This window comes from Peromyscus maniculatus, chromosome 3, assembly GCF_049852395.1.
Source record: "Peromyscus maniculatus bairdii isolate BWxNUB_F1_BW_parent chromosome 3, HU_Pman_BW_mat_3.1, whole genome shotgun sequence".
Taxonomy (NCBI): domain Eukaryota; kingdom Metazoa; phylum Chordata; class Mammalia; order Rodentia; family Cricetidae; genus Peromyscus; species Peromyscus maniculatus.
The window spans coordinates 23,920,230-23,940,073 of NC_134854.1; the positions used below are offsets into that span (position 1 = coordinate 23,920,230).

Below are 19,844 nucleotides of genomic sequence, written 5' to 3' on the forward strand. Positions count from 1 at the left end.
CACACACTAGTAGTGGGAGATTTCAACACACCACTCTCACCAAAAGACAGATCTACCAAACTGAAACTTAAAGAAATAAAGGACCTAACAGATGTTATGACTCAAATGGACTTAATAGATATCTACAGAACATTCCACCCTAACAAAAGAATATACCTTCTTTTCAGCACCCCATGGAACCTTTTCAAAAATTGACCACATGCTTGGTCACAAAGGAAATCTCAACAGATAAAAAAAAAATTGGAGTAACTTCCTGTATCTTATCAGACCACCATGCCTTAAAGTTAGATTTCAATAACAACAAAAATTATAGAAAGCCTACAATCTCATGGAAACTGAAAAATGCCCACCTGAAGCACCAATGGGTCAAGGAAAAAATAGAAAGAAATTAAAGATTTCCTAGAATTCAATGAAAATGAAAGTACAACATACGCAAACTTATGGGACACTATGAAAGCAGTGCTAAGAGGAAAATTCATAGCTCTAAATGCACACATAAAGAAGATGGAGCAATCCCATACTAATGAATTAACAGCACAACTGAAAGCTCTAGAACAAAAAGAAACAAACTCACTCAGGAGAAATAGACGCCAGGAAATAATCAAATTGAGGGCTGAAATCAACGAAATAGAAAACAAGAGAACAATACAAAGAATCAATGAAACAAAGAGTTGATTCTTTGAAAAAATCAGCAAGATAGACAAACCCCTAGCCAAATTAACCAATAGGCAGAGAGAGAGAGCACACAAATTAACAAAATCAGAAGTGAAAAGGGAGACATAACAACAGACAATGAGGAAATCCAGAGAATCATCAGGTCATATTTTAAAAACCTATACTTCATGAAATTGGAAAATCTGGAAAAAATGGACAATTTTCTGGATACATACCACATACCAAAGTTATATCAAGACCAGATAAACTATTTAAATAGACCAATAACCCCTAAAGAAATAGAAACAGTCATTAAAAGTCTCCTAACCAAAAAAAGCCCAGGACCAGATGGTTTCAGTGCAGAATTCTACCAGATTCTCAAAGAACTAATTCCAATACTCTTCAAATTGTTCCATACAATAGAAACAGAAGGAACGTTACCAAATGCTTTTTATGAGGCTACAGTTACCCTGATACCCAAACCACACAAAGATGCAACAAAGAAAGAGAATTACAGACCAATCTCCCTCATGAACATTGATACAAAAATACTCAAAAAAATATTGGCAAACCGAATCCATGAACACATCAAAACAATCATCCACCATGACCAAGTAGGTTTCATCCCAGGGATGCAAGGATAATTCAACATACAAAAATTTGTCAATGTAATACACCATATAAACAAACTGAAAGAAAAAAAAAACACATGATCATCTCATTAGATGCTGAAAAAGCCTTTGACAAAATCCAACACCCCTTCATGATAAAGGTCTTAGAGAGATCAGGAATACAAGGAACATTCCTAAACATAATAAAGGTAATTTACATCAAGCCAACAGCCACCATCAAATTAAACGGAGAGAAACTCAAAGCAATTCCACTAAAATCAAGAACAAGACAAGGCTGTACCCTCTCTCCATATTTATTCAATATAGTACTTGAAGTTCTAGCTAGAGCAATAAGACAACAAAAGGAGATGAAGGGAATACAAACTGGAAAGGAAGAAGTCAAACTTTCACTATTTGCAGATGATATGATAGTATACATAAGTGACCCCAAAAATTCTACCAGGGAACTCCTACAGCTGATAAACTCCTTCAGTAAAGTGGCAGGATACAAGAACAACTCAAAAAAAAAAATCAGTAGCCCTCCTATACACAAATGATAAAAGGGATGAGAAAAAAATCAGAGAAACATCACCCTTTACAATAGCCACAAATAATATAAAATACCTTAGTATAATACTAAACAAGTGAAGGACCTGTTTGATAAGAACTTTAAGTCACTAAAGAAAGAAATTGAAGAAGATATCAGAAAATGGAAGGATCTCCCATGCTCATGGATAGGTAGGATTAACATAGTAAAAATGGCAATATTACCAAAAGCAATCTACAGATTCAATGCAATCCCCATCAAAATTCCAACACAATTCTTCACAGACTTGGAAAGAACAATACTCAACTTCATATGGAAAAACAAAAAAAAACCAAGATAGCTAAAAGAATTCTGTATAATAAAGCAACCTCTGGAGGCATCACCATCCCTGACCTCAAGCTCTACTATACAACTATAGTAATAAAAACAGCTTGGTATTGGCATAAAAACTGACATACAGACCAATGGAATAGAATTGAAGACCCTGACATTAATCCACACACATATGAACACCTGATTTTTGACAAAGAAGCCAAAACTATACAATGGAAAAAAGAAAGTATCTTCAACAAATGGTGCTGGCATAACTGGATATCAACATGTAAAAGATTACAAATAGATCCATATCTGTCACCATGTACAAAACTCAGGTCCAAGTGGATCAAAGACCTCAACATAAATCCAGCTACACTGAACTTGATAGAAGAAAAATAGGAAGTACTCTTGAACGCATTGGCACAGGAGATCACTTCCTAAATATAACACCAGTAGCACAGACACTGAGAGAAACAATTAAGAAATGGGACCTCTTGAAACTGAGAAGCTTTTGTAGGGAAAAAGACACTGTCGATAAGACAAAAAGACAGCCTACAGAATGGGGAAAGGCCTTCACCAATCCCACATCTGACAGAGGACTGATCTCCAAGTATATAAAGAACTCAAGAAACTAGACATCAAAATACTGAACAATCCAATTAAAAAAAATGGGCTAAAGAGATAAATAGAGAATTCTCAAAAGAAGAATCTTAAATGGCTGAAAGACATTTAAGGAATTGCTCAACATCCTTAATCATCAGAGAAATGCAAATCAAAACGACTCTGAGATACAACCTTACACCTGTCAGAATGGCTATGATCAAAAACACTAATGACAGTCTATGTTGGAGAGGATGTGGAGCAAAGGGAACACTCCTCCACTGTTGGTGGGAATATAAACTTGAACAACCACTGTGGAAATCAGTATGGCGGTTTCTCAGAAAATTGGGCATCGATCTACCTCAAGACCCAGCCATACCACTCTTGGGCACATACCCAAGGAATGCCCAATCATACCACAAAGATACATGCTCAGCTATGTTCATATCAGCATTATTTGTAATAGCCAGAACCTGGAAACAACCTAGATGCCAGTCAACTGAAGAATGGATTAAGAAAATGTGGTACATATACATAATGGAGTACTACTTAGCAGAGAAAAACAATGACAGCATGAAATTTGCAGGCAAATGGATGGAACTAGAAAATATCATCCTGAGTGAGGTAACCCAATCCCAGAAGGACAAACATGGTATGTACTCTCTCATAAGTGGATTCTAGATATAAAGCAAAGAACAATCAAACTGCAACCCACAGAACCAGGGAGGCTACATAGCAGGGGGAACCCTAGGATGACTGTGGCTTATAATAAATTTTGGTTTTACTCACTCACTGGGCAAACTTCAGTGAAACATTTCACTATTAGGATAAGAATTGTACTGTATCAAGCTGATAATAAAAAGAAATAAAATAAAATTTTAAAAAAGAAAAAAAATCCTTAAATTCAAACATGCTAACACAACCTTTTGAGGAGGGGATGGGATCAGAACCATAGCATTCAGAGATTTCTTAATACTGACTTTCTGTTTTTCAACTTAAACACTACAAAAACCCACTGTTTGTACTATATCAGCTGTAGAGACCTTATGAGTAGGCTATTTTCTGAGTAGTTAGACTTACTGTATTTCCTGCATTAAAATGTTTTCCCTTAAAAACAGAATTCCTGGGCCAGGCATGATGGTGCACACCTTTAATCCCAGCACTTAGCAGTCATCAGTGGTAGGATTTCTGTGAATTCAAGACCAATCTGGTCTATACAATGAGTTCCAGGCTAGCCAGTGGGAGCCTGTTTCAAAATTAAATATAAATAAATGAATGAGTGAATAAATAAATCCAAGAGGAATGGTGGAAGATGATAGAATCTGTATTTCCATCAATTATCCTTTGAGTTTGAATAACCATGCACTAGAAAACATTTCATAGAGCTCAGAAAGCCAAAATACAAAAGCAAAATGGTGAAGACTGGAACACACACACACACACACACACACACACACACACGCACACGCACACACATGCACTCACACACACACATGCACTCACACACACACATGCACTCACACACATGCATGATTTTTTGAGACAGGGTTTCTCTGTGTAGCTTTGCGCCTTTCCTGGATCTCACTCTGTAGCCCAGGCTGGCCTCAAACTCACAGAGATCTGCCTCCCTCTGCTTCCCAAGTGCTGGGATTAAAGGTGTGTGCCACCACCGCCCGGCTTGTTTTGCAGTTTTTAAGGCCCTCCCTCCTTGGCTTTCTCAGTCCCTAAATACATCTCTGGACTCATGAAATAGGTGTTCGTTATCATATTCCTTGCCATCTGTGTTTGGCTATGACTTCTATTTCATTGTTCAGGTGTTTTGTGGTGGGTTTTTGTTGTTTGTTAATTGAAATCAAAGGAAAACAAAACAAACAAACAAACAAACAAACAAACAAACAAACGGCAAAACAAGGTGTCCGTGACAGAACTCAAGCCATGTGTGGGAACAGTTGGAGACAAAGGACTTAATCATTTGAGGAAAACCAGAGAATTCAAACATACAAACCAGATGCAGAAGTCAATGAAAAATGAAGTCTAAGACATTCATAGCAGAACTGATCAATCAGGAAAGAATTGGTGAGTCTAAGACAGGCTGTTCAAAATAAAGAAAAAGAGAATGAGTGAGAAGGAAGGAAGAAAACTTCAGTGTCTTCTGAGGCACCATCCAAAGGGGAAGTCGAGGCCACTGGCACCAAGAGAGAACCAGAAAATGACGAAGGACACAAAGTTTGCTCAAAGAAGTAACAGAAAGCCCCAGAAACCCAGGAAGAAATGTCCTTCCCATGGGAAGGTCAAAGTTTGCTCAGACCCAACCAGAGCCAAACTCTCAAAGGTCACAGAACATTCCGAGAGCAGCACAGGGGAGGTGAGGGGACAGCCATGTCCCCAGCAGCAGACTTCAGAGGCTGAAGGAAAAAGCTGCCAGGCAGAGCGGTTCTGTGGAGATGGGACATGGACGCCCTTCCCTAATAAAAGCTGAAGCAATCACTGTGACTAGACCTGTCTACAGAGATGCTAAAGCATGTTCAAAAGGAGAGGGCGAAGATGCTCATGTGCAATGTGAAACCATCTGAAGGTGGGCTGGGCTGGAGTAACAGTAACAATGACTCAGTGGTCAAGAGCACTGGCTGCTCTCCCAGAGGACCTGGGTTCAATTCCCAGCACTCACATGGCAGCTCACAACTGTCCTTAACACCAGTTCCAGGGGATCTGATGTCCTCTTCTGACCTCTGCAGGCAGCAGGCATGGAAATGGTGTGCAGACATACATGCAGACAAAAACTTATAGACACAGAAATCAATAAATCTTCATGGGGGCAGGGAGCATCTGAAGTTTTAAAACCTGAATGATCAGAGAAAATCTAAATATTCAGGCATGATAGTCATATAGCTCCTTTGCACTCAAGGGATTACAAAAGCAAGAACAGAGGATGCTGCTGACGTGAGACTCATTTCATCTGCAAGGATATGCAGAGGCTGAACATTAATGAATGAAAAATGTAATCCACATGGAGACCAGAACAAAGTGGGATATTATGTCAAGTCAAATAAACTTCACATGAAAACTATGAGATTAGGACATTAAAGAATGGTAAAGGGGCCAAACCCAAGCCTGTAGCATACACACACACACACACACACACACACACACACACACACACACACACACACACACAACCAAACGAACATTGATACAGCTCTCTGTATGAGAGACAGCAGACAAGTGACAGCTGGGGATGGCCACGCCCACTTACAGCAGTGGAAAATCATTCAGACAGGAAGTCAGCAGACACTCTGGATTTAAAGTACACTCCAGACTTCAAATGGAGCTAAAAGAATCTCATAGAACATTCTACCCAATAGCTGTAGAATTCGTTCTTCTCTATTGCATATGATCATGTTAGAAGAAAAAAAAAAACAAGTCTGAACAAAAACATACAAACATTTGTTTTGGTGGGACCCCAAACCAAGGTTCCATCAAATATCTTTTCTGACCCCAACCAGACGAGCAATAGGAAGAACACTGATCAACGCAGCTGAACAGAAAGCTGAGGTATTAACCAATTCATTCACACGGCTCATATGTTCAAAATGTCAAAACATAGAACAGGGAAAAGGATCATTTCTTCAATCAATGGCGCTAAGAAAACTGGCAACTATACGAAAGTACCAAACACCTTGTCTCTCATATGAAACACAGCCAGCTAAAAATGGATTAATCACTGAATGCAATATCTGAAACTGAGAATACTAGGAAAAACAGGGCAAGTGCTACCTGACTGCTAGTGAGGATCTTAAAAGAAGACCCCAACAAGCACAACAATAAAAGCAAAAATAAAAAATAAAGGCAAAAAATGGATCATATCAAACTAAAACTTCTGTAACAGCAAACAACAACAAAAAGGATCTACAGAATGAAGAAAAGTCAGCAACGTATATGCCTAATAAAATATTGACATTTATAAAACTATAAAGACCCAGAAACAAAATACCTCAAAAACAATCTGATTTTTAAAAAGAGCAAACTAGAGGCTAAAAAACATGGCTCACTGGGTAAAGATGCTTGCTCTGTGAGCCTGACAACCTGAGTTAGAGCTCCAGGAACTATACAGAGGAAGAAGGAGACAGCCAGCTTTCCAATGCTGCTGACTGATCACCACATACACTGTGGTGTGCAAGCACACATCATACACAGGCACACACTCACACACAGTAATAATAAATACATATGTAAAAGACAAACAGAGACCCCTTTCACCTGGGAGCTCCAACAGCATGATGACTATAGTTAACAGTAACACACTGTGTATTTCAGATAGTTACAGGAAAGAGTTTTCAAAGTTCTCACAACAAAGAAAGGGTAAAAGTTTAAGATACTAAACTTAAACCATGAGTAGTTATGAGATATTAATAAAGTGATGGATGTTAATTACCTTGATTTGACCATTATACAATACATATATGAATGGACCCACATTGTACCCTATAAATGTGTCCAATTACTATGTGTCAGAAGAAAAACAAATAGAACTTTCACTATGGAGTTAGAAACATAGAAAGCCCTTGAGATCAAGACTCCATCTCAGCCTTGCTGGAGGTGGATTCCAAGGAACATGACTAATGTCTGGTCAATGGAATGGCAGCAGACAACATATGCACTGTATTTGATCAGTCCTGGAATGCCCCTCCAGAGGTTTAGTAGAGGTGGGGTAGGAAGGAAGGGAGGTCCCTCCATAAGGCACTCTGACTTCCCACAATCTCCAAATGACACCCACAGGGTCCTCATGCTCATGAGTCATGTTACATGGGAGCCTATCTGAATGCAAAAACACAGTGCAACTCCACCAAAACATCCTCATGCCAGAAGCTGGACACTTGGTCTCCAGATGGCTAATTCACACTTATCCACTGAACTTTCCAACATTCTGAATAACTACAGAGAATGCACAGTGGCCCCCATGGCCATGTGTGCTCAGCAACCCCCAGTGTTGGGTGTCAGTCATGTTTTACACCCACCACCCCATCATGAGGAACACTGGAAACCTGGTGGTTGAGACTGCAGCTCTTGCACCGGGAAAGCATAAACTTGACAGAGTCCCAGGAAAAAGCAGGCTAACAGAACGAGCTCCCGACACTGCATGAACTGCAAATGCATGTGGACAGTGGGCTTGAAACATATCTAGACAGAACGATTATTCACAAACACAGTTATTCAGGTGGAAAGTCCACTGATAATAGGACAAGTGAAAGCATGTGCTCCCAGGATTCTCACACCTCATTCTGGACTCTGTCTGCAGTTCATTCTATTGTGGCTCATGAATGCTGTATATTTATTCACTATTGATCTATATATTTTCATACTGTTTCCCCTAAAACTAAGGGCCACTGGCATTGCAGCCTAACACTCAACTAATAACCCACCACCCACCACAAACTAAAAGATCAGTGGTGCAGAGGTAAAATAGGAAACGAGGTGTGGTTACATTTGGAGCCAGATACAAGGGGCAGAAGATGGCACCCCGCAGGTGAATGCCAGCGATAAACCATGATGCCTATGGAGAATCTGAGATGCTGAGACAGAGGGTGAGTTCAGACATTTGAGATGAGGAAGCAGCACTGCCAACTGTGTGCCTCCTCTCATGGATGCAGTGACCTCAGACGAGATTGAGAAATGACAAAAGATGTATGGAAGTGATTCCCGTGGAGGTGTCTCTGTGAAACACTTCCAGCTACTTCCCCAAATGTAAGTCTTTCCAAGGATGCTTGACACAGTTTGGGAGAGAATAAGGATGGACCAAGCTGGGAGGTAACTGAGGCCAGGATGCCCTTTGGGATTCTCAGAATGAAGTGAGGTGAGGCCTCTGTGACCTCACAGGCAAATCCCTACCACAGTAACTCAGTGTTCTTTGCCTGAGGGCAACACAGAGTCCACCAAGGAGGGCTGGGATTCGAAGCAGGCCCAAGTGTCTGGGTAAGTTTGGGCTGTTTTCTGGATGGACGCTACCTGAAATTCATCGTGTGAGTGACTCAGTCAGTGTGGGGCACTTCTTCATTGAGGCTTTAAAAGGGGAGAATGAAATATAGTGAGGTCATTGAAATGTTCCTGTCTGAGGACAGCTCATCCTAAGAACTAGAAAGATCAGGGGTCAGACATCTTATAGCAGTGGGACTGGTCCCTCAAGACCACAGGGAGAGACACCCCTCATCTCACCGGGCAGAGAGGCCTTGGGATGAAGCTGCACAGGTGTCTCTCGGCCAGGACTCAGCATCCAGCATAGGTAACGAAGAAGGATCCATTCCTGTTTGAATGGCCACATTAGACCAGCACGCATGGCTTCTCCAGGGAAGGTAGGAAAAGCACCCGGGGGCTGCCATCTGCTCATCCCTGAGGACTCCAGTCCCTGCAGCGGCAATGTTTTCATTTGTACTCAGCTGTCACAATATGGAAACAAACATCAATGTCACCATCAGAGGACACACCATGAGAGCACTCTGCCCTCCAATTCTGTGATTACGGACATTTGCACTTTGTGTGTGTGCTCGTGTGTGTGTGTGTGTGTGTGTGTGTGTGTGTGTGTGTGTGTGTGTGTGCTCTGTCTGCAGGTCCATGTCATACGTGGGAAAGTGCTTATAGAGGACACGGAATGCTGTCACGTGTCTTCCCTACCAATATACACATTGTCATATGAGACAGGGTAACTTTATGTTCAGGCGTTGTTCATAAGATGAACTCACCACAGGGGAAGCCTTCCACAGTGCTGAGACGGAGTGCTCAGCAGAGTTTGGGAAAGCATGGCTGTTCCTCATGCTGCACTCAGGCACAGAGGAATGAGCTGGACAGAGGTGTGGTCAAGCCTCTGTTATCTCATGTAATAGCTCATTGCCAAGGTAAAGGCTGTGGTGTTGATGTGAGGGGACTCAGTGTCTGCTGGGGTGGGCTGGGATTCAGAAAGAGTTGCTTGTAGGTGTGCAGTGAGGTTTGGGCTATGTGGTGGGAAAAATACGTACAGGATTCCTGGAATGAGGGCCTAATTACCAGTGTTTATACTGAAAAGTGGGAGGGTGTGATGTGTGAGACATGATGTGGTCCTTGGATTGACCTTTAATGGGACCTGTGCTACAGCAGTAGAAAAAAGTTGCAGTATCAGTGGAATGTGTGCCAAGAAATTGTCAAAATAAGGACTCAGGGAGATGACACCCACAACTCATCGGACGATGAGGCCCAGGGATGGCCACCCCCAGCCTGTACTGCAGACTCTACAGGATGAAGTTCTGCTGTTGTGCTGTTCTCCAGTGAGTGACACTCTCAGAAGTCATCGACTACCATTGCATGGCCAGGTACAGAAATTTCAAGACATCTAGCTGTGACTAATGGTGGTGAAGGAACAGTTTGCAGGACAAATTTATCAATCAGTTTGGTACCCAGGGCCCAGAAGATGGCACACTCCAAGTTTCATGATGAGAGAAACTTGCTGATAACCAGAGCATCAGAAATGATAAGCCAAGAATTATACTTTGCACATGGGTACTGAGTATGCACACCTCATTCCCACTGGACTTGCTCTTCCCAGGGGTAAAGTTCCCTAGAGAAAGGAGGCATAGAACTGAGCTTTTTTTTCCATGAAATGCTCATAAAAGATGCCTTCAGATACTTCCCATAAGTACTAGCCCAAAATATACCCATGAGCCTGGACAGCCTTTGAGATTTCCCAACAGTGAGGCCTGGCCTCTGTGACCTCACATGAGGGTCACTGTCATGGTTAAAGGTGTGTGCTATATCTAAGGGCAGCAGAGTCAGAGTAGGCAGGGAATTGAACCAAGGAGAATGTGGGCAGGGATGCATTTCAGGTAAGTGACTAAAGAAAATTCTTTAGGTGAAGAAGTGATCTCATGATCACATACATATATTGTGCCAGTATATGTAGTTGGCAGGGGGATTTCTGGAAAGGGGTTTTAAAGGCACAATTCAGTGTCTGAGGGGTTTTTGATGGACAAGACAGATGTGATCTTCAGAAGAATTGCGATTCAAGGACCAGAAAGAGATCCTCACAAAGCATGGCCATGCACGACATACAGGGACAAGACACCATATACAAATCAGGAAAAGAGGCCCTATGAAGATTTGCACAGCCTCCAATGCCTTAGCAAGGCATCCTCAAGACACATAGAGGACTACCCTCTATTGTAACTACCTATGATATTCCTTCATGGGAGGGTACCACAGGAAGAAAATGCAGCAAGATGTCTTGTTGGGACTCTCTTGTGGATCTCATAACTCAGAAGCACCAAACATTAGACATGAGTTCATGGGCACTCTCCACCACATGGCCAGTGAGCTGTGTAACAAGAAGGTCTTTTCTTTTTTTTTTTTTTTTTTTTTTTTTTTTGGTTTTTTCGAGACAGGGTTTCTCTGTGTAGCTTTTGCGCCTTTCCTGGAGCTCACTTGGTAGCCCAGGCTGGCCTCGAACTCACAAAGATCCGCCTGCCTCTGCCTCCCGAGTGCTGGGATTAAAGGCGTGCGCCACCACGCCCGGCTAAGAAGGTCTTTTCTAATTCTCTTTATTCCCCTATATATTTCATCTTTCTATTTGTATAATATAAATTTGTATCATCTGGATGGTGGGCTATAGATGTCTGTGTCTGTGCATGTTTTCCTGAGGACAGGTCAATGACATGCCATAAAAGAACACCCATATTATCCTTCATAATTATCCACAAGTCTAATTATTGTTTTGTTTTTTCTCTTTTTTTCAGAAATGATGACCATATATGAACACTAATGTAAACATATGTTTTGATCTCCAAGAACTCAGAATGGTCCACTATATCAGCTGTAAAGAAATTGGTATGTTTGACTCACAGGATGGCCAGATCCTCAATGGTAAGATATGAAGGCATGTCCCAGCAGCTCAAATGAATGAAGCCTTGGTCACTTAAAAAAAAAATATGTGAGTGGGCCAGACCCTGACCCTGAAAGGCTGAGAGGATTGCAAAAAGTAATGTGGTACTGAGATGATTCCTACTGAGGAAGGCTATCGTGATATTTGGCCTGGGACAAAAAAGAGGAGAGATGTGGGCCTGGGCCTACACTTAAACTGGAAGAGTCCCAAGCCAAAAGAAAAAGAAATGTGGGACTAGACCTATCTATAAACTTTTAACTCCTTAGAGGCCTGTGCCAAAAGAAAAGATATGGGCCTGGGCCTATCCCTGACCTGAAGAGGCCTAGGCTCTCAATGAGGAGATGTGGGCCTGGGCCTATCGCTGACCCTGAAGAGGCCTGGGCCCAAACAAGAGGAGATGTGGGCCTGGGCCTATCCCTGACCCTGAGGAGGCCTGGGCCCTAAAAGAAGAGATGTGGGCCTGGGCCTATCCCTGACCCTGAAGAGGCCTGGGCGCTAACAAGAAGAGATGTGGGCCTGGGCCTATCCCTGACCCTGAAGAGGCCTGGGCCCTAAAAAGAAGAGATGTGGGCCTGGGCCTATCCCTGACCCTGAAGAGGCCTGGGCCCTAACAAGAAGAGATGTGGGCCTGGGCCTATCCCTGACCCTGGAGAGGCCTGGGCCCTAACAAGAAGAGATGTGGGCCTGGGCCTATCCCAGACCTTGAAGAGCCCTAGGCTCTCAAAAGAGGAGATGTGGGCCTGGGCCTATCCCTGACCCTGAGGAGGCCTGGGCCCTAACAAGAAGAGATGTGGGCCTGGGCCTATCCCTGACCCTGAAGAGGCCTGGGCCCTAACAAGAAGAGATGTGGGCCTGGGCCTATCCCTGACCCTGGAGAGGCCTGGGCCCAAACAAGAGGAGATGTGGGCCTGGGCCTATCCCTGACCCTGAAGAGGCCTGGGCCCTAACAAGAGGAGATGTGGGCCTGGCCTATCCCTGACCCTGAAGAAGCCGAAGCCCTAACAAGAAGAGATGTGGGCCTGGGTCTATCCCTGACCCTGAAGAGGCCTGGGCCCTAAGAAGAAGAGATGTGGGCCTGGGCCTATCCCTGACCCTGAGGAGGCCTGGGCGCCAACAAGAAGAGATGTGGGCCTGGGCCTATCCCTGACCCTGAAGAGGCCTGGGCCCAAACAAGAGGAGATGTGGGCCTGGGCCTATTCCTGACCATGAAGAAGCCTGGGCCCTAACAAGAAGAGATGTGGGCCTGGGCCTATCCCTGACCCTGAAGAAGCCTGAGCCCCAACAAGAAGAGATGTGGGCCTGGGCCTATCCCTGACCCTGAAGAGGCCTGGGCCCAAACAAGAGGAGATGTGGGCCTGGGCCTATCCCTGACCCTGAAGAGGCCTGGGCCCAAACAAGAAGAGATGTGGGCCTGGGCCTATCCCTGACCCTGAGGAGGCCTGGGCCCAAACAAGAGGAGAAGTGGGCCTGGGCCTATCCCTGACCCTGAGGAGGCCTGGACCCTAACAAGAAGAGAAGTGGGCCTGGGCCTATCCCTGACCCTGAAGAGGCCTGGGCCCTAACAAGAAGAGATGTGGGCCTGGGCCTATCCCTGACCCTGAAGAGGCCTGGGCCCTAACAAGAGGAGATGTGGGCCTGGGCCTATCCCTGACCCTGAGGAGGCCTGGGCCCTAACAAGAGGAGATGTGGGCCTGGGCCTATCCCTGACCCTGAGGAGGCCTGGGCCCTAACAAGAAGAGATGTGGGCCTGGGCCTATCCCTGACCCTGAAGAGGCCTGGGCCCAAACAAGAGGAGATGTGGGCCTGGGCCTATTCCTGACCCTGAAGAAGCCTGGGCCCTAACAAGAAGAGATGTGGGCCTGGGCCTATCCCTGACCCTGAAGAGGCCTGGGCCCAAACAAGAGGAGATGTGGGCCTGGGTCTATCCCTGACCCTGAAGAGGCCTGGACCCTAACAAGAAGAGATGTGGGCCTCGGCCTATCCCTGACCCTGAGGAGGCCTGGACCCTAACAAGAAGAGATGTGGGCCTGGGTCTATCCCTGATCCTGAAGAGGCCTGGGCCCTAACAAGAAGAGATGTGGGCCTGGGCCTATCCCTGACCCTTAGGAGGCCTGGGCCCTAACAAGAAGAGATGTGGGCCTGGGCCTATCCCTGACCCTGAAGAGGCCTGGGCCCAAACAAGAGATGTGGGCCTGGGCCTATCCCTGACCCTGAAGAGGCCTGGGCCCTAACAAGAAGAGATGTGGGCCTGGGCCTATCCCTGACCCTGAAGAAGCCTAAGCCCTACCAAGAAGAGATGTGGGCCTGGGCCTATCCCTGACCCTGAGGAGACCTGGGCCCTAACAGGAGATGTGGGCCTGGGCCTATCCCTGACCCTGAGGAGGCCTGGGCCCTAACAAGAAGAGATGTGGGCCTGGGCCTATCCCTGACCCTGAAGAGGCCTGGGCCCAAACAAGAAGAGATTGGGCCTGGGCCTATCCCTGACCCTGAGGAGGCCTGGGCCCAAACAAGAAGAGATGTGGGCCTGGGCCTATCCCTGACCCTGAAGAGGCCTGGGCCCAAACAAGAGGAGATGTGGGCCTGGGCCTATCCCTGACCCTGAAGAGGCCTGGGCCCAAACAAGAGGAGATGTGGGCCTGGGCCTATCCCTGACCCTGAGGAGGCCTGGGCCCTAACAAGAAGAGATGTGTGCCTGGGCCTATCCCTGACCCTGAAGAGGCCTGGGCCCTAACAAGAAGACATGTGGGCCTGGGCCTATCCCTGACCCTGAAGAGGCCTGGGCCCAAACAAGAGGAGATGTGGGCCTGGGCCTATCCCTGACCCTGAGGAGGCCTGGGCCCTAACAAGAAGAGATGTGGGCCTGGGCCTATCCCTGACCCTGAAGAGGCCTGGGCCCTAAGAAGAAGAGATGTGGGCCTGGGCCTATCCCTGACCCTGAAGAGGCCTGGGCCCTAACAAGAAGAGATGTGGGCCTGGGCCTATCCCTGACCCTGAAGAAGCCTAAGCCCTACCAAGAAGAGATGTGGGCCTGGGCCTATCCCTGACCCTGAAGATGCCTGGGCCCAAACAAGAGGAGATGTGGGCCTGGGCCTATCCCTGACCCTGAGGAGGCCTGGCCCCAAACAAGAGGAGATGTGGGCCTGGGCCTATCCCTGACCCTGAAGAGGCCTGGGCCCTAACAAGAAGAGATGTGGGCCTGGGCCTATCCCTGACCCTGAAGAGGCCTGGGCCTAAACAAGAAGAGATGTGGGCCTGGGCCTATCCCTGACCCTGAGGAGGCCTGGGCCCAAACAAGAAGAGATGTGGGTCTGGGCCTATCCCTGACCCTGAAGTGGCCTGGGCCCAAACAAGAGGAGATGTGGGCCTGGGCCTATCCCTGACCCTGAAGAGGCCTGGGCCCAAACAAGAGGAGATGTGGGCCTGGGCCTATCCCTGACCCTGAAGAGGCCTGGGCCCTAACAAGAAGAGATGTGGGCCTGGGCCTATCCCTGACCCTGAAGAAGCCTAAGCCCTACCAAGAAGAGATGTGGGCCTGGGCCTATCCCTGACCCTGAAGAGGTCTGGGCCCAAACAAGAGGAGATGTGGGCCTGGGCCTATCCCTGACCCTGAAGAGGCCTGGGCCCTAACAAGAAGAGATGTGGGCCTGGGCCTATCCCTGACCCTGAAGAGGCCCGGGCCCTAATAAGAAGAGATGTGGGCCTGGGCCTATCCCTGACCCTGAAGAGGCCCGGGCCCTAATAAGAAGAGATGTGGGCCTGGGCCTATCCCTGACCCTGAAGAGGCCTGGGCCCAAACAAGAAGAGATGTGGGCCTGGGCCTATCCCTGACCCTGAGGAGGCCTGGGCCCTAACAAGAAGAGATGTGGGCCTGGGCCTATCCCTGACCCTGAAGAGGCCTGGGCCCTAACAAGAAGAGATGTGGGCCTGGGCCTATCCCGGACCCTGAGTGGCCTGGGCCCAAACGAGATGTGGGCCTGGGCCTATCCCTGACCCTGAAGAGGCCTGGGCCCTAACAAGAGGAGATGTGGCCCTGCGCCTATCCCTGACCCTGAAGAGGCCTGGGCCCAAACAAGAAGAGATGTGGGCCTGGGCCTATCCCTGACCCTGAAGAGGCCTGGGCCCAAACAAGAAGAGATGTGGGCCTGGGCCTATCCCTGACCCTGAAGAGGCCTGGGCCCAAACAAGAAGAGATGTGGGCCTGGGCCTATCCCTGACCCTGAAGAGGCCTGGGCCCAAACAAGAGATGGGGCCTGGGCCTATCCCTGACCCTGAATTGGCCTAGCGATGTGGGACTGGACTTGAACCTGAAGAGCAACATCAGCATCAGCAACTACAATGGCAGCAACAACCACAACAGCATCAACAACAACTGCTGCAGTATCAGCAGCAACAGCTGTAACAACAGCAGCAGCAGCAGCAACATCAACAACTGCAACAACCACGTCTTGCTCTGACTTTTTTTTATATAGTTTTGAATAAATATAAGGTTATCTGCAACCATGGTTGGTCCCGACATGCTTATTTTGGCCATTTCCCTATATTAACAACATTGAGCTAGTGAAGAACAGGCTGTGATGATTACTCACAAACAGGAAGCCAGGGAGCTCCGTGTATACAGCACATCTGTATGCTCAGATCTCCTCCTCAAGATCGGCGCACCTCTCTGTCCATGGTTTGTATCTTTGCCATTTGTTGGAGTCTCTTAAAAAATTATATAAAAAAACTAGTGAAAGGCGTCAAGTAGGTAGGAGCCCTCACCTAGTTATAAAATCACCGGGATAAAATTTCTAAATTGGAGGGACAGCTCCCAACCCCACCCAGTGAGGAAATCAGATGAGCACCCCTTGTTAGAACGGTGCTGATGGTCTGGGAGGCAGAGGATGGAGAGAAGGCTCAGTGTGGACCACAGGACAGCAGGCATTGGAAATGGTCTTCCAGTGAGACTCCACAGGAAGAGCATGGTGCCACAGCACAGTCGGGGACAGATTCATGGCCAAGGCACAGTAAAGTGTGCTCTGCTCCTTCACTTAGTGAAATAGAGGCTGGCGGGTTGCAGCTCTGAGCTCGCTCCTGTTGATCCCGGGAGGGACAGGTGGCAGATGTGTTGGTGTGTTCCATGTTGATACTCACAGACACAGGGAGGGTGTCTCGTAGAAATGACATGGAAACTACATGAAACCCATGAAAACACAAACTATGGGAGCCAAAATGAAACAGAAACAAGGGGAATACCATTGGACGTGCTTTTATGGGTAGGAGGGGAAACTCGCCTGAAATAAGGAGCTATAGGGAACTAAGCAATGTTAATGGAGAATCATTTGTCCCTAGAGATGAATCCCCTACCTGGTTATCCAGTACCTAGGACTCAGACCTGTAACACACATGCGAGCATCACTGAACAGGCACAGCCTACGGTAGGTTAAATCTAAACATTTTTCTGTAAACACCTGCCAATAATGAAAACATGCCATCATCATTCTGAGGGAGAGAGAAGGAATTAGATCAAGAAGGATAGTGCAATGGTGTGATTTTATTTTCATTCTACAAATTATAAATGTAACAATTTAATGGAAGACTGGCTGGGTGAGATACTCCTGTTGTAATATTTACGCAGTGAAACAGCTTTCCTGTGTTTGTATTGTATTTCAACACTCTTGTCTCCACACCTAGATCTCCCTTCTCCCAAGAAGACACACACACAGGCATTAGAACATCGTGTTGGACACTGGGTTCTGTGGTGACAGGGAGAGTTACCTTGAATCAGTTGACACCCCAGGATATTAGTGTTCTATCCTCTCCCACAGCCCCATGGCACCCACACATTTCCCAAGTTCCATCTCTCACATTAGACCAATTCCCACTGTGCCGCCTTCCTCTGGAAGGGAAGTAACACAGAAGCGAGGACTGTGAGTCGCTCACTTCTCACTGCAGCAGCAGAACCCTGGTCGGCCTTTTGTTTCCGGTTTATACGGGCACCTGAGTACTGAGTACCTGGAATCAGACTCCAGAAAGCCAGGAATTAGCGTATAAATATGTTTTTCAATTTCCTAATTAGACTTAGATATAACTCAACTATTTTACCATACCTCAAATGCACTCATAAGGCTTTTGTATTATCTACATAAATATTAAACCATTTTCACTTTTATGCAAATAATATGGATAGTTGGTTCATGTCAGGAATAAATCTTTTGAGATATATGTAATTTATTGTGAAAAACCAATGAAAGGCTCTGGGAACATAAAGAATTTGTGGTATTTCATGTTAAGTTCCATCAAGTGCATTGAGTGCCCAAATCATTCAAGAATTCTTAACATGTGGTTTTCAATGTCCAGAACATCCAGCTCTTTAGTTAACATCATTTTGTCCACTTCTAATACCTGGTTTGATTTTAAACCAGGTATTGCTACGTGGGCAGTCCTGACCTTGAACTCACAGCTCTCCTCCTTCCTCTCTCCCTCGAAGTGATGGAACTCAGGGCCCACCACCCTGGCTCTGTTCCTAACATCTGCAATTAGAGCCACAGCTGCAGATGGAAGCTCGTGAGCACACGAGGCTTGTACTCTTCTCCCCTGACCTCAGCGTGGAGCCTGGTAAAGGGTTCTGCTGTGACGGGGGACCAGCAACAAGTGGAGCACACATCAGCGCATCAGCACACATCATCAGTGCATCAGCACACATCAGCGCATCAGCACACATCATCAGTGCATCAGCACACATCAGCGCATCAGCACACATCATCAGCGCATCAGCACACATCAGCGCATCAGCACACATCAGCGCATCAGTACACATCAGCGCATCAGTACACATCAGCGCATCAGTACACATCAGCGCATCAGTACACAGCGCATCAGCACACATCATCAGTGCATCAGCACACATCAGCGCATCAGCACACATCATCAGCGCATCAGCATACATCAGCGCATCAGCACACATCATCAGTGCATCAGCATACATCAGCGCATCAGCACACATCAGTGCATCAGTACACATCAGCGCATCAGCACACATCATCAGTGCATCAGCACACATCAGCGCATCAGCACACATCATCAGCGCATCAGCACACATCAGCGCATCAGCACACATCATCAGCGCATCAGGACTCGGGCTCCTCTGCCGCTCTACCTAAGGTTACAGCGGTGAGTGTTACTCATGTTGGACTCTCTAGGAGAAGGGTCAAACAGAATATTCACTACAATTTCATATAAAAGTCAGTGAAAATTAATAACCTTATGCAGTTCTGCTTTGCATAGGAAACAGCTCTTAAAATCATTTTGTAAAATTCATCCTCTTACCTATATTTTTCAGTCACTATACTGAAAGGGTGGCCTCTGTTTGTAATTTTGAAAATCTCATCAGCCAGGGCATATGGATGGCTTATTAGAACACTGTGGTGCTGTCTTTCTGCTCTTGCTGAACAAATACAGCGTCACTAGCACACATCAGTGCTAAAATGTAACACTCTGTCCTGTAAGGGACACAGGGTAGAAAGAAAAATGAATCTTCTTGAAACTAAGTAACTGAGTCCCAGGACTTTCCATTACTTATATTTTATTTAGGTACCAGGTACTTCATAGTTAAGGTACCACCACTGCCTGACTTCACTATGCTCATAAAGAGAGGACTGTTCAAACAACGCTGGGACAGGCCTAGGGAGCCCTTGCCTCATCAGCCCCCTTTCCAAATGATGCTTGAGGACCTATCATCCTGGCAGGGCCTCCCTAAGCTCTTCCCGGGGCTCACTCTGTACCTGCAGTGGAAAGGTGTGTGACTTTGCGCATCAAGGCCCCAGTGCGGTCATCACCTCCATAAACCTGCAGCTCAGGCTGCAGCTTCACCAGCTTCTCAGTCCCACCAGCATGGTCCCTAGAAGTCAAGCAGGAGGCCTGGGGTCACCTGATGAGGTGGAGGGGCTGCTCACTTGCCTTTAACCCCTGACCAAATGGAATTTGGACCAAAAAGCAAATTTCACTTTGCCTATACATTTTTCAGTAGAAACAGGCAACCAGGAATCACTTTTTATTTACCTGCCATTTGGCAACGGTGTAAACAACTTTCCCAGGTGTCTAGCACACCCCTGAACAGAAAAAGCCGACCACATACAGCTAGAGTGTCCCAAGCATGGTTCCATGGAAGCTGGAGAGGTCCCACTTGAACAGAAGTCTCACTTGTTTGTTTGTTTGTTTGTTTTTGTTTTTCAAGACAGGG

The 19,844-nt window shown here is 46.2% G+C and overlaps 1 protein-coding gene and 1 long non-coding RNA gene across 5 annotated transcripts in view; one reads left to right on the forward strand and one right to left on the reverse strand.

Moving 5' to 3' along the window:
- LOC121827848 (hydroxyacylglutathione hydrolase, mitochondrial-like) overlaps positions 1-19,844 on the reverse strand; it is a 32,611-nt gene that overhangs the window by 7,416 nt on the left and 5,351 nt on the right. Inside the window, exons 4-8 of one of the 3 annotated variants that reach the window (XM_076566250.1) lie at positions 19,387-19,502; positions 18,932-19,104; positions 16,970-17,073; positions 16,213-16,327; positions 8,938-9,158 (exon numbers count right to left, since the gene is read on the reverse strand). Coding sequence is in view for 1 of the 3 variants with exons in the window: in XM_076566249.1 (XP_076422364.1) it covers positions 18,129-18,725 (597 nt within the window). In the remaining 2 variants the exon portion in view is untranslated. Of the gene's footprint in view, positions 1-8,937; positions 9,159-16,212; positions 16,328-16,969; positions 19,105-19,386; positions 19,503-19,844 lie in introns of all 3 variants that reach the window. The other 2 variants (XR_013049706.1, XM_076566249.1) reach the window with 2 other exon arrangements.
- On the forward strand, positions 7,079-13,138 carry LOC121827849 (uncharacterized). Of its 2 annotated transcripts, XR_013049708.1 has the most exons (4): positions 8,613-8,697; positions 9,850-10,064; positions 11,481-11,952; positions 12,343-13,138. It is a non-coding gene; the product is annotated as an uncharacterized LOC121827849 (long non-coding RNA). The 2 variants fall into 2 exon arrangements; XR_013049707.1 differs by having other exon boundaries at positions 7,079-10,064.